We start from the raw sequence: 14,224 nt of genomic DNA, 5'->3' as shown, positions 1-14,224 counted from the left end.
AATAATGAAGTCTGCATGCATGTACATATGTTACTCGCATTGTTAAAAAACGACGATATTATCAAATTTTGACTAACGTAATCCTCCACCCGAACATATCCAGCTGAAAGTCCGAATTTTGAAATTCCAATTTTATATTTCATATTTTGTAAAACTTAAATGAACCTTTAATTAACAAACTCGACGATTTGAAAGCAGGCAATGGCGAGACTGCACGGAATAAAACATTTTTATCTCCAACATGCGAGACTGTCTTTCTGAAACTCTAAATGTATACTGTTTTTAAGTATTTTGTGATTTTGCTGTTGAATTAAATTTTATGTGGCATAAATAGTATGAAGGACATGATATAAAGAAAGTTAACGTAGAAATCATTAATAATAAAAATACAAATACAAACTTTTTCACACTATCTTAGTAAGAAAACGGAACATTGATATGAGTAGGAACTGAAAAAAGACTGGAAAAAAATAGAGAAACAATTAAAAAAAAAACTGAAAGCTTTCAGATTTCAACGGTCATCCAAAGGGTTTGTTAATTTTTTTTTTTTTTTTTTTTTTTACTTTTTTACACTTTTGCTAAGCTCGCAGTTTACTAGACTGCTCTTGCACTCACTCCTCCTAACCCATTTCTTTTTGTCTTTTTAGTTTTGTTATTAAGCATCATTTTCTTCGCACTTACGCCATATACAATTCAACAGCAAAATTACAAAAATTTTAAAAGCAGCATAACAGTATATGTTTGATATTCCCTATGCATTGTTAAGTGTTGAAATAACATTTTTCTAGATTTTCAGTCTTTTCTCAGTTCATCATATCACTGGTCAGTTTTCTTAGTAAGCCTGCTTACGAAACTTCTTTTTTGTCGTTTATGAGTTAACTTTATACATTAAATATCATGTTCTTCGCATTTCTGCCGCATAAATTCAATTCATCAGCAAAATAAAAAATATTTAAAAACCGTATAGCTTTAAAATTTCAGAAAGACAGTCTCGAGCGCTGGGGATGAAAATGTTTCATTCCATACAGCGTTGCCACTGCCCCCTTTAAAATCTTTGAATTTATTGAGCATTAAAGTTTTACAAAGTAGGAAATTTAAAATTCGGGCTTCCAAGTGGTTATATTCGGGTTGAGGATTACGCTATTCAAACCTTTATGGCCCCCGGTACCGTTGTTTTTTAACAATGCATGGATCATGCATTCATGCAGATTCTTCATCATTTAATTTCTTTAAAAATAATCTAGGGTGAAAATATTTGGTGGAAAAAATTTGAAAAGGGATTCGTCGTTTATAGTGGATGACCCAAAATCCCGTTTCGAGACTAATAGCCCTTTCGCGCTAAGGCCCTTTTGGGCTACAAATGTATGCCAAAACTTAATACTGCATCAAGAATTCTAAACATATGCTGCTTTTAAATATTTTAAAATTTTGCTGCTGAATTGTATGTGGCATAGATACGAAGAAAACAATGCTTAATAAGAAAACTAAAAGACAAAAAGAAATGGGTTAGTAGTTTAGTGTTGTTTAAAGCTACAATAGTTGATAGACTTCCCGTCCAACGAGAGTGTACAAAAATGTTACTTAAACCCTCTTATGCGACACTTAAAATTTGAAAGTTTTAACATTTTTCTTTTCCTCCATGTGGTCTTGAGTGCTGTTCTCATAATAAGTATTCAAACCAAATCCTGTTTACTTGAGGGTATCTTCACAATCTAAAATGTAATTTTATAATCTAGTTGGCAGGACTTACTAATAATAATCGCTGATTAATTATAATTTCCATATAATCAAGAAATAATAGAAATTTCATATAATCTCTGTTTTTAATCAACAGGAAAAACATAATATTTTAATCATTATATAATTTTACTCATTTTCCATCAACGTTTGTTTGTACATTCTGATATATATCATGAGAACTTATGAAGAGGACACTATAAAACATCTAAACTGAAACAAGCTTATTGAAACTATCAAATCTTCAGTTTTCTTGACTAAGGAAGTTATTTGCAAGGATATACTTTTGGTGTTAAAATTTAAATATTTCCATTAATATTAACTTGACAACAATGTACCCTTTTCCTGTATCTCTTATTAATTTTTCCTTCTGAAAATTTTTAAGTGTTTAATTCTTATTCTTAGATATTTTTATATTACTGTATACAGTAATAGTTTCCAAGTTACTCTTTTCTGTTTTCTGTATTGTAGAACAATGTAGCATTTCAAATGATCGATGGTCATTTTTATAAATTTGTAGATTTTCAGTTATAAATTTGCATTTTCTGCTTATGTTTTAAATAATTAATTAGTACGAACAAATAAAAATTCATATAATTACAATGGATGGGATAATTTCTCACTTAATGTTAACAGGTTTCGAAATGTCTGCATAACTAACAGTGAAAAATTTAGAATTATTGTTACTGCGTTTTCTTCAAAAACTTTATTTTATAAAAGTAAATTAATATCGAATCTTCCCCCCACGATGCAAACATTTATCTATTTATTACATACAAAATTCTTATAATTTAGACAAAACAAAAAACATTAATTTCATTACATAATGCTTATTTTCTTTAAAAGTAGCATACACATTTTTGAGATCAAATTCAATCAACAGCATTTTCTAGTAATGATAATAGCAAAATGCTTCCTAAATAAATTTTAAAATGCCGTAATAAATTACATAAAAAATAACGATTATCCGTTCATCTTTAAAAAACTTTGTGATATGATACTAAAAGCTTTAAATAGTAATTAAGGAAGTTTGATAGAGAATATATGTAAAATTTTTCAAAGGACTATTAAAAAAGTCTAAATAATTAAGAAAAGAAAATTACTAGCAATTACGATAAATCGCAAGCGAATAAAGAGTACACCATTCAGATCAAAGTCTTTCTAAATCTTTGCAAGGAAGATACAAATAAACAGTTTTTTAATCTGTCTTTATGTCATAATTTATTATTATAGTTTTACATTATGCAGCAATTGTTATTAATTATCTTTATATATTTCCACGCGTATTTCTCTCACAGATATTTAGAAGCGCGGCTTTTCTTTAATTATAGTTTATAGAAAACATTCACAATTATACAAACATTAATATTATAGTTTATATGCAAGGTCTGTTTACTTACTGATCTTCCAGGTGGCCCGATGGGACCTGGAGGTCCTATTGGTCCTGGTAGACCCTATATAATAAGGAAAAAACAAATATTAATTATCATTTATCAAGTAAATGAAGAATTTTGAAAGAGGAGAAAAATATAAATTATAACAAGAAGAAAAATCTAGTTTAAATGTAGAAACCGGATTTAGATAAATGAAGAAATTTATTATCCAAAGGTATTCGGACTCTTTTTGCTCTGATTTTAAATATTGTCGCATAAGGAAATAGAACTGACGATATTTCCAAAATTAATCATTCAGGAATTCGAGATTTAGACGTTTAGCTATTATTAGAAATTTCTTTCTTTTTTGCTTTTCTTGCATAACCCTCTCTCTGATTCCCTGAGAAAACCATCACGCATTGATTCGCAGGAGTATGCTAGGCTTCTTCAAATACAATATGATTAGCCGGACCTCTAGAAGTAAATACTTGCAGATTTCATTGCAAAGAATATTTTCTTCCGCCCCCCAAAGCAACCACTACTAATCAGCGCTAAAAGAATGTAATGAAAGTAATTTTCAACTTCAGAGACTTTTATAGAGAACAAAACTCTCCGTCTCTTTTTTTGGATGCTTGCGATGCTTTAGAAGTTATTTGTGAATCGATACCGCAAGACTGAGATTTTGCACACTTCGCAGATCAAGGAAATGCAGTGCCAGGCGGCAGGAAAGCTAACTATATTTGAAGCGGACGACAAATTTATTTATGATTGCTTACTGCTGCAGAACGAAATTCATTTCGTTGAGCTACTGTTTATTGAGTTAAAACAGCAAAATAGTATTTGCTAACTCACGGTACTGAATTTTTTCAACTGTAGATCTGAGATCCCCTAAAACCCGTTTCTTCATAAAATGAACAGTAAAATTCTAAGATCAAAATATATTTTTAAGTTGGGAAATGATAAAAATTGAACAGTTTTAACACGGAAGAGTAAACATTCTTTTCATAGCTAAAATGAAAATGGAACTTTACTAGCACGCTTCCAACAAGAGTTCTCGGCGGAACTCTAAACGAGCTTCGCTTTTTTTTTTTTTTTATAAACATCTTTTAAAATTTTTTTTGCTTGTCTCTCATTTACAAAGCTTGGCAACAAGTGACTTACAGAGCCATGAATTCTGCCTTGAGGAAATCTGCCCAAATTGAGTTGCAGCAGATATTTTAAAGGTTTTGAGAATTTTGTCACCTAGGATACTATGTCTCTAAGCTTGGAAGTTTAAACAATGAACACGTAACCACTTACTAGGGAATGATAAAAATGAGATCAAGAAAAGAATAATCGAAACACCTTCAGAAGCAGACACAAAACGCGATTGTGCAGGAAGTGTCTTCAGAGAAAGAGTTCGAACATTGCATTCGGTCTTTGATCACGTTGGATAAATTGTGAGCGAAGTGGAGGATGAGCGGTCTCAACCAGTGGTGCGCTAAGACACAAAGAAAACGTAAAAGAAGATTTAAAAAAAAATCTAACTGATGTTTTTATAGAAATTCTCATCTAAACAATAATATCTCTTTGTTTTCCCCTCTTCATCAGTTTTCAATTATGTTGTTTATTCTCTTTCGTACAGATATGATAAAATTTAAGTTAGGTTTTCTTTTATTTTTCTGTTTATTATTATGTTTACTTTTTTGTATGACTGTCTTAGATGTATTAACTTATGTAACGGACATTATTTTTGGTACAACGTAATTGTGCACAAAGTACTACGATAAAGTTTAAATAAGGAATCATTTGAGGTCTAGAAACGAATTAATACATTTTGCGTTTATTCCTGTGGAGGGGGAAGTTTAAGTTTACGAACATTTCGTATGATCAATGGCCTTTAGAAACGAATTAAACTCATGAACACAAATTTCACTGTATTTCATGCTACCACTTAATGCAAATGAAGTTGTAGGGTTTATATTTATTTTAACTAACATTTATTTTAAGTTTAAGCTAGCTTTCCTGTCAAGCCTTTACTTATCCCTAGAATTGCCAATGCCAGAGTAAATCGTAGTAGAACGCGCAGAGTATTCAAATTTTAGCAGAAGTAATTGAGTTTAAATAGAAGGGAAGCGAGATTGTAAGTGTGCTTCTTGAATCACGAGCGTGAAGGTTGCTTGGTAGAAAGTTTAAGAACCGCGCGTTTCGGCCTGTGTGCCTATTTCGACAGTTCGTTGAATCTTTCAAATTCTTAATCAGAAAGTTTGCTGAATCTCAGCTGTATCTTAGAACGCGGTTAGGTTAGTTACGATTAAAGAGCCTCGTAGGTAGTGACTTCGTTATTTATTCATCCTGTCATTTATTTTTAGTTGCATTTTTGTCTATTTTGTTCAACCGCCGGGTCGGCGTAGTTTGTGAGCGTCAAGTGAACGCAACTGTGATTTCTAAAGTGAAATAAAAAGGGAGTTAAACCCTTTTAAGAGTTTGTGTAATTTCCAGTTCATAGCAGTCACTACTACTGTTGCTGACAAGTTGGGGGCTCGCAACATCATAAATATAAAGCAATATCCGATTATTCGGTAAGATGTCTCATAATGAGCACAAATGTGTGGGTTTCATTGACGAGAAACAGTTTCCTGGCATACTTCAAATGACTCCTCCTTGTTGATTTGCCATGTTTCTCCTTCCTTCACTTTGTGCTCAAGGCGCTTTTGTGAGATAAGGGTTTTCCGATGGATGCCGTTTTGAAAGCGACTAAGCAATATTTTGTTTTACATTTCAAACAGCAAACATTCAAATAACGTTTTTTTGATTTTCTGAATGTAGATATGTATACCTACGAAAGAAAACGTTTTGTATTGAATTCAATATCTACTAACTGCAACCCAGCCCAAAATTAGAATCTGCATAAACCATTACTGGCAGCGTGGTTCCAACAATCTTGACTACAATGCCAGGTGATACAAGAAGACCAAAAAAGTAGTTTACAAAACCTTCACTAGATCTTTTTGCGAAATTTAGGAAAAGACTTACATATTCTACAGCTGTGATACTTTGTCTATCATTTGTGTAACCTCAACCAAACAGAGGCTGTGATTGTTGTTGTTACAGTATTATGCTTTTATGCTTAAACCGTATTGCTTAAAGTTTTAACTATAATCTGTACCTTAAAAAATCTTATTAGCTTGACCTATTCCTGTGTTGCACTCGATTGTGGCTAGATCAAATAACAGCTTCATTGGGTTTAGTTGCCAAACTTATGTTTTTGCGTAACGGATACTTTCAACATTAACTGCTCAAATTTAGTGTATTTATAAACTATGCGTTAATATACTTACGATAATAACATAAAAAGCATTTATGCTGATCCACGTTAAATACAAAACAGAAGCAAAATCCATCAGTAAGCCATAGCAAAGGGCATTTAACTCAAAATATTGCATACACATCTCGGCACATTTTTCAGCAAAGAAAACGGTAACCAATTCTCCTTCTTTTAACAATATTAGTGATAGTTTTTCATTTCTAAATGCTAAACTAACGAAACAGTGAGTTCTACCTTTTCTCGAATACGAATCCAAAACTTTAAAAGTGCTTTAGTGCTCACAGAGCTTTCTAAAGTCTACATTCTCAAATAATTTATATAATAATAAGGATGATGATGATGATTATGATAAAAGTTTTTTTAAAAATGTTCTGTTAAAAGAGAACTACAAATCTGAGTGAAATGAAAAAAGTTGAAACAAAGTTAGAAGTTTTCAAAATATAATTATTTGTAATAAAAGAATGCAAACGAAATTTGATAATTGAAATATCTCATCATTTGATAAAAGTCTTGTAACTTAAAGTTCATTTTCTCAATGTACTAAACTGACAAAAATTCTGAGTAAGAATTCTTTTTATATTTATCCGTATTCTTTTTAAATCAATGCGAATACGTAGAGGGGAGAAATTTTTTCAAGAGTGTTTGTTAAACCAAAAGGTATTGGATTTACACGGAACACTGAATTCTTTTCGTAAAATTAAGATTCTAGCTTCTCATAATGGTTAGAGTGTTACATTTAATGATCCAGTCCCATTAAAATTGTAACTATACTATTTTGTTTTAAAATGAAAGCTTCTACTGGGCCTCAAAAAACTCACCTTCTAATCGTCTTAAGTAAAATGCTGAGCTTTTTTTGTTAAGATTCGAAATGTTCAAACGAGAAAAAGCTTTATTTATTTTCAATATGAGAGAATAATTACATTTATTATACAAAATATTACTTACATTATTATACAAAAATACTATAATATACAAAATATTTCATAAATGTAAACATGAGACAATAATTCTGAAAGGTTATTATTCAAACACCTTGGCGTTTTTGTTTCTTCTTTTGTTAACATACAAGTCCCTTAGTCTGCAAAAGCATGATTTAACCAGACATTACGATTCTAAAAATAGAGTATACAATTCATTTAAACAGAACTCGCTTTTTTTTTTTTTTTGCTTTCTTTCTCTCTCTCTTTTTTGAAACCTCTATCTGTTTGCTGGAAATACGCCAAGGACCATCCAGTTATGCTAGATGAGATTAAAAACAGCTTTGTTCATTTTTAATTCCTTAAATATTTTCACGTGCTGCATTTTAGTTTTTAGGAAATAATAAGCTTATAATAGCTTATCGTATACGAATACTTCCAGATGTATCCCAAAATATATTCAGGGTAGAATTTTTCAACAAATCTGTCAAACACATAAACACATGTAAGGCCACAATCTTTTAGCAATTAGCTCACTGTTCATTAGACTGCTATCGTAAAAAACTTTTCATAAAAAATAAATGAGCTTTCACTATTTCTTGACGAATTCAAAATAATTGTAGAAGCTTCTACTTGGGTCAAAAAAACCTTAAACATCAATCTAGAATTGATTACTAATTGTAATTATTCTCTCATATTGAAAATAAATAAAAAATTGAAAGACAGCATATTTAAATTAAAAGAATGTTAAAGTATACATTGTCAGGCTACTTGCAAGAGACATCCCAAGAGAGAGAGCTAGTTTGCCGTGAAAGCCGTGAAATTTTAGCTAAAAATCACATAAAATTTCACGGAATGCTGTAATTATCTAGAATTTAATGCTTAGATTTGAAACATTAGATTTAAAATGTCTTAATATTTCTTTTCATAATTTTTCGATTTTAGAATAACTTCGAGATAATTGTGGAAAAAAAGTAAAATATTTTAAGTAAGTAGGAAATACATAAAAAAAATCTTATAACAAGGTGAAATTTGCGGTTGCATCGGTTTCTGAATAGTAAAGCCGCTAAAAACTGGTTGTTTAATCTGGATTCAAAGCCAGGCTGACGGGTAGGCTGCATGAATGTTTTTGAGATTTTCCCAGGGATGACATTGAATACGAGATAGTTTCACAAACAAAATCCTTCTCGAAGGTATTTCGCCTCTTAAACAAATAACTTACGTGCCTTTAGCTATAACCAACTAAACCAACTAACAAACATACTACTTAAAAAATTAGAGAAGTGTATGAATATTTGCAAATGCTGAGGTAGAAGAAAATGACGAGAAAAAAAGACATAACTGAATGAAAAATTTACTCTGGTAATAAGATTAAAAACAGACGTCATGATTAAAAGTTTTAAGGACGTGTGCAATTACAATTGTGAGAATGCAATGCACGGCAGCCCATTTGCAGTGCCGAAGATGTGAAAAATGAATAACTGCATTTAATTGTTTTACATTTTCCGAGAGAGGCTAATAAAAACAAGCTAAATTTAAGGCTTATTAATAGAATTAAGATAAGATGTCTGTAGAGAATGTAATTAAATGGTAATTAATAAATAATTTCTGAGGGTACATTAATGATTCTGACTTAAATTTGTGACAGCTATTTCATTAAAATAAACTTTTCTCGTCTGTTTATACTTAAATAATAAAACTTATAATTGGAAATTTAGAAAAAGAGTTATTTTAAAATACATATATTCCTGGCAGTATTTCAAACACATAAAATTAAGCACTTTATCCATTAAAACGCGCTTCAAAGATTATCTTCTGATGACTTTGGTTTTAATATAGCAATAATTTAATACTTAAATGAACGTAAGAAAAAGGTATAATTAGGATATAATTCGAGCAAGATGTAATCTATGATTTTCAAATGATATCCGAGTAAAGTGAGAAATCAGTGAAAGAGAATAAAGGTTAAATACTGAATTACAAAACACTTCTTAATTATATAAATAAATAATATATCTGTTAACAGATAATCGAATCACATTAATTATTCACCAACATTTCACTTTCTTGCTCTACGTGTTTAAATTTCTGAAATAATGGACAATAACTTACCGGTATTCCTGGTAAGCCAGTCTCTCCTCTAGGTCCCTGAACGCCTGGCACTCCTTGTGGTCCCCGTTCGCCAGACAAACCAATTGGTCCAGGAATTCCCGGAGGACCCTGAGAATGTATAATAACGGAAAGAATTAGATATTTACACATGAAGTGTTACTTGTGAGCGTAGTTTATGGAGCCAAAATGCTATAAATTCAGAAAATTCTGCTTCGTAAATTGCATTTTGGGGCTTTCCTGAATTTCACTTCAGACTTCATGAAATGAACCGTGAGTCAAAATAATGATAAATCCGATTTTTCCTTAAGTATTTCTGAAACTTTTAGAGCTATATGTGCAGGTAAAGACGGTGAGACGAGCGCTCTGTATCACACATCATGTAGCGATTGTTTTTCTCATCTAGTTACATAGAGTCTCTACATATTCTTATATTATTCAAAAGCTACTCACATGCCACCTACTTGTAGGTACGTTTATTAACAATGTCAATGCTCAATGCTTAGCATATTTTATGCTACAAGAAATAGCAGGAAAGTATGCGTAGACAATGCAAAATACAAATATAAGAATTCTAAGCATTTGCGATATTTTGACAAGCAAGAGTTAAAGTAAAATCGAAGCCAAAATGTAGGGTACGCCAGGGTAGTGCACAAAATATCATTCCATTCAATCATCTCAAAGTTTTTAATATTTAATATGGAACATTAAAAACGAGTATTTGAATGCATTTGCTCATGAAATATTGAGTAGATGTCAGCATCCGGTTGAAGTCAGTATCGGACTCTAATTTTCCGTGAAATGGCAGTCTGCAAGATGACGGATAACGGTCGGTTGAGTGTTGAAGAGAAAGTAAAACTTGTAATAATGTTTTTGATGAAATTTTAGAGGCGACACAAAGAAATTTTTGTACACACTTTGGTAAAAATGGGTTCCTTGTAAACATATCATTCACATATTGTATTAACGAATGGAAGCCCCTGACTCTGTGATAGAGAAGACTGGATGGCGCCCATCGAGTGTTTCGCACACCTGAAAATAATAACACGTCTCCCTTTGCACACTGAGCGGTTTGTGCCAAACGGAACCTGCACATACTCGTCAAACATGTTCCTTGAATTCTTGTATTAGATATTTAATGTGCTTGTAATGCCTTATTGGTTTTATAAATGTTACGAAGATGGGAGAGAGTTGCACCCGCATAGTCCCGATTTCTTTTTATAGGCATTTTTAAAAATAAGGTATTCGGAAGAAGCCTGAAAATGCAGCCGAAATTAAGACTAATATCGTTTAATTGTGTCGTGCAATTCCGGAAGACGGGCCCTGGAGGTTTCTGAGAAACGCACATACTAACTTACAAGAGGTAGTGAAACAAAATAGTATATACATTGAACATATTCTGCACTGAACTCTCCTTCTATACTCAGCAGCGGCCGAGCGGTAAAGTCGCTGAACACTGGTAGTTCGGTCCGAGGTTCGAATCCCGCGAACGGGCTGGCTGCGTGGGTGTTTTCGTGGTTTTCCCCATGTGTAACGTGTATACGAGCCAGATTCCCTTAGAAAGTCCTCCACGAAAGGCATCCCTTCCCTTTGGCAGATAGCCCTAGTGTGCTTTGCCGTAATTAAATACACCACACCTTCTATGCTCAGAAAGTGAACTTTGCATTCATATTAGAATATTCGAACAATACATAAATGTGTAATAAAGAAACCTAGGGGTATGACATTTCGGGTGGCACGCTGTGCCTTCAAATTTCGAATTTCGAATCATTTTTGGCTAACAATTGCAATTTGGTAACCAACATAAATAATGCGCTGTATTTCGCTTTCCAGGTGTCCAAAAGCTAAAAAATATACTAATGTTAGTGTTTCCGTATACCTGTTCCATTTTTCATTACGTTTCATACTTTTCATTTCCTTTCATATCGCATTAAAATAACACTTCACTGCCTTACCCTTATTTGCTACAGGCAACCCATTTTAAGTAATCCATTGCATTCTTTTTGTGCTACACGTTGTTATCCGCAATTTGGTCACAGGACGGTAAGTGATAAGTTTCGAACTCTGCAGGATAACTCTAACGTTTTATAAATGCTTTATTTACTACACTAAATATATACAGCATTTACATATCATTTCGGAGCATTCTTAACCTCAATCACATTCTCTCGCTTCCGATTCTCGATTACAATCTTGCGCCCTCTATCGGCGACAATTTTTACAATGCCATCTATCGGCTGATAAAAATATGATTATTTAAAATGTATTAGTATTCAAAGTCTTTATCCTTTCTAGTATGTGCATCCGGCAAAGTAAATCAACACTCGATATCTTCCGTTCTACGAGTAATATACGGGAATGCTGAAGGTAGTGCTCTTGTATGGGAAGAATTATTTTACGTAGAAGCACAGACCTGTGTGTGTTGTCACATGGAACTCACAATATTCAAAGGTATAGAAAGGACGTACTGGATATTGTTCGTCTGTGTGTTTCACATTTAGAGATACTTTCGTTTTGCAAGCAGATAATGCCTTCCATCACATTGTTCGCCTCTTACATTAATGTCTTGAAGAAAGACTATAGTCCAAATCGAATGGCCAAAACGCTATCTCGACCTTAATCCCACTGAGTATTTGTAGTATTCTCCGGCTGGCCTCCACCTTTCGAAATCCTAAATAGGCTTAGAACTATTCCACGTGGTACATGGACACAGCTACCCAACCAATAAGCTTATTGACATCATCATAAACGGCATGACACATCGCTGTCAGGCTTGTATTACTGTTCGAGGTGATCAAAATCACTATTAAAAAATGTCAATGTATTTAATTTGTATCGTTGAATTTAGAAGACTTCCAATTGATGTCACGGAATTTTAATATTTTGTAGAACATTTTCTTGCGTTTTTAAATTTCAAGTGGTATAATAATATTATTACCAAGTTTCGTCCAATTTGCTTGCATACTGTTTTAGTTATCATCAGTTTTCTGTTTGTTGCTTAACTTTTGGACACCTCTTGTATACTATATACACACATTAGCAATTCTACAAGTTTTCTAGAAATCTTAGAAGAATTTTAAGATAGGTCAGCACTTTAAAAATAAACTATTTTTCATAAAATTATTCTGTCTCACCACCTTGAGTGCTCTAAAGAACTTTTAACAGAAATTGCATTAGAAGGATAGGAAATTCAAGGTAATGATGTTTAAAAATGGCATTTTTCACTTCGTCATCATGACCATTCATATCAAAAAATTCTAATAACGTTTTCTTCTGGAAATATCAATAATGTAGACTGTGAGAGCCATATAGCCTCTGAATATATCTTCATCACAGAATATATACTTTCTGAAATTACAAACATATGTATGAATATTAAACACGTTGATTTACCATATCTGCATTATTTTATCTTTTTTTAGAAATTAATTCTTTAGGAAAACTGAGATAATATTTCTAGGATTCATTTTACAATATATTTACTCTTCCTTTCCTAGGTGATAATCGAAAATAAAAGTTTATTGCAAAATCTAAATTTATAATCTTTGCAGAGATAACTATAGATTTTTACCCTGAAAAGTCCAATTATATTGTTTGTTTAGTTTATATGTAGCGGCCACTTACAATTATAGATTATCAGAACCATGCTTAAAAATCTAAAAAATCGTTTAAGATTTAAACATTTAAATGTTTGATAAGGCTTTAAATTTTTGAAATTTTGCGAAAGGAAGCAATCAAGCAATGCAATCCTTCAGCAGTATAATCGACAAAATGTCTGAATTCTACTCCCATAAAACAGGGAAGAGTCTTCGTGGAGTGAACTCGCTTAAAATCAATCGTCCCGGAAGTCCTTTTGAGACAGCTATATTAGAAAAAAGAATAAATACCTTCAAATACCATATGTCAATATTATCTTAATAATTAGGATGGAGCTGGACAAAATCATACTGCCATCAGTGGTGGTAAAAGCGCTATTGGTAAGATGAAGTGTTCAATAACACTCATTCCGGTTAGCAACATCAAAATAATTATTTTATACGTTTCTCTTAGCACCGAATATGAAACCTTAACATAATTATATACATTTTATAAGCATCTTGTTATTTCTCTATATTTAAATGAAAGTAATGCATCAAAAATATGCGTAATCCGTGAAAACAGTGAAAGAATCTTATTCTTGGCGAAGTCCCGGCGATATATGGATCGCAAGTAGACATATATTTAAAATCTGTAGAAAGAACTACATTCTAATACTTACAAGATTCATTTAAAACATTATCAAAAATAATAACGGGTGGCCATAATTAAACTGACAGCGCTCACAGTGTTCTGTAGCGCGATCTATTTGTGAGAATGACGCCACATTTTGTAGGAAGATTAAACAAGACGGAGGACGAAGGATTCCGCGAAAAAAAAAATTAGTTCCAAAATTCACCACTAGGGGAATATTTGGCTCTGTGTAATAGAAAATGGAGTGTTAATAAATGCAAATTAATACGGAATAAAATTACCTTTTATTATGGATATGCCTTATGGAATATGGATATGCCTTACATTACGGTATGGAAAACCTTACGAAAGATTATCACCTTCTATCCGTACAAGATCAGCCGTATACAGGAGTTACTGTACCCCGACCATGATAAGCGATTGACTTTTGCTCTCCCCTTTCTTGTCAGAATGGAGGTGGATGATGCTTGGCCGTGATGGATGATCTTATGGGGAGACGAGGCCCACTTTTACCTGAATGGAACTGTCAATACCCAGAACTGCCGAACTTG

General features: G+C 32.3%; 1 protein-coding gene across 2 annotated transcripts in view; it reads right to left on the bottom strand.

Annotated features, from left to right (window-relative positions):
• LOC118195415 (uncharacterized) overlaps positions 1–14,224 on the bottom strand; it is a 432,135-nt gene that overhangs the window by 205,184 nt on the left and 212,727 nt on the right. For both annotated transcript variants that reach the window (XM_085820678.1, XM_085820679.1), the window contains exons 9-10: positions 9,447–9,554; positions 3,138–3,191 (exon numbers count right to left, since the gene is read on the bottom strand). In XM_085820678.1, coding sequence (XP_085676804.1) covers positions 3,138–3,191; positions 9,447–9,554 — 162 coding nt within the window. The remainder of the gene's footprint in view (positions 1–3,137; positions 3,192–9,446; positions 9,555–14,224) is intronic.

Source organism: Stegodyphus dumicola, chromosome 7 (assembly GCF_044657685.1).
Source record: "Stegodyphus dumicola isolate Sdum_Otavi_A_Nest chromosome 7, ASM4465768v1".
NCBI classification, from domain to species: Eukaryota; Metazoa; Arthropoda; class Arachnida; order Araneae; family Eresidae; genus Stegodyphus; species Stegodyphus dumicola.
The sequence above is the reverse complement of the archived record's forward strand: the minus strand, read 5'-3'. Positions and strand labels throughout refer to the sequence as shown.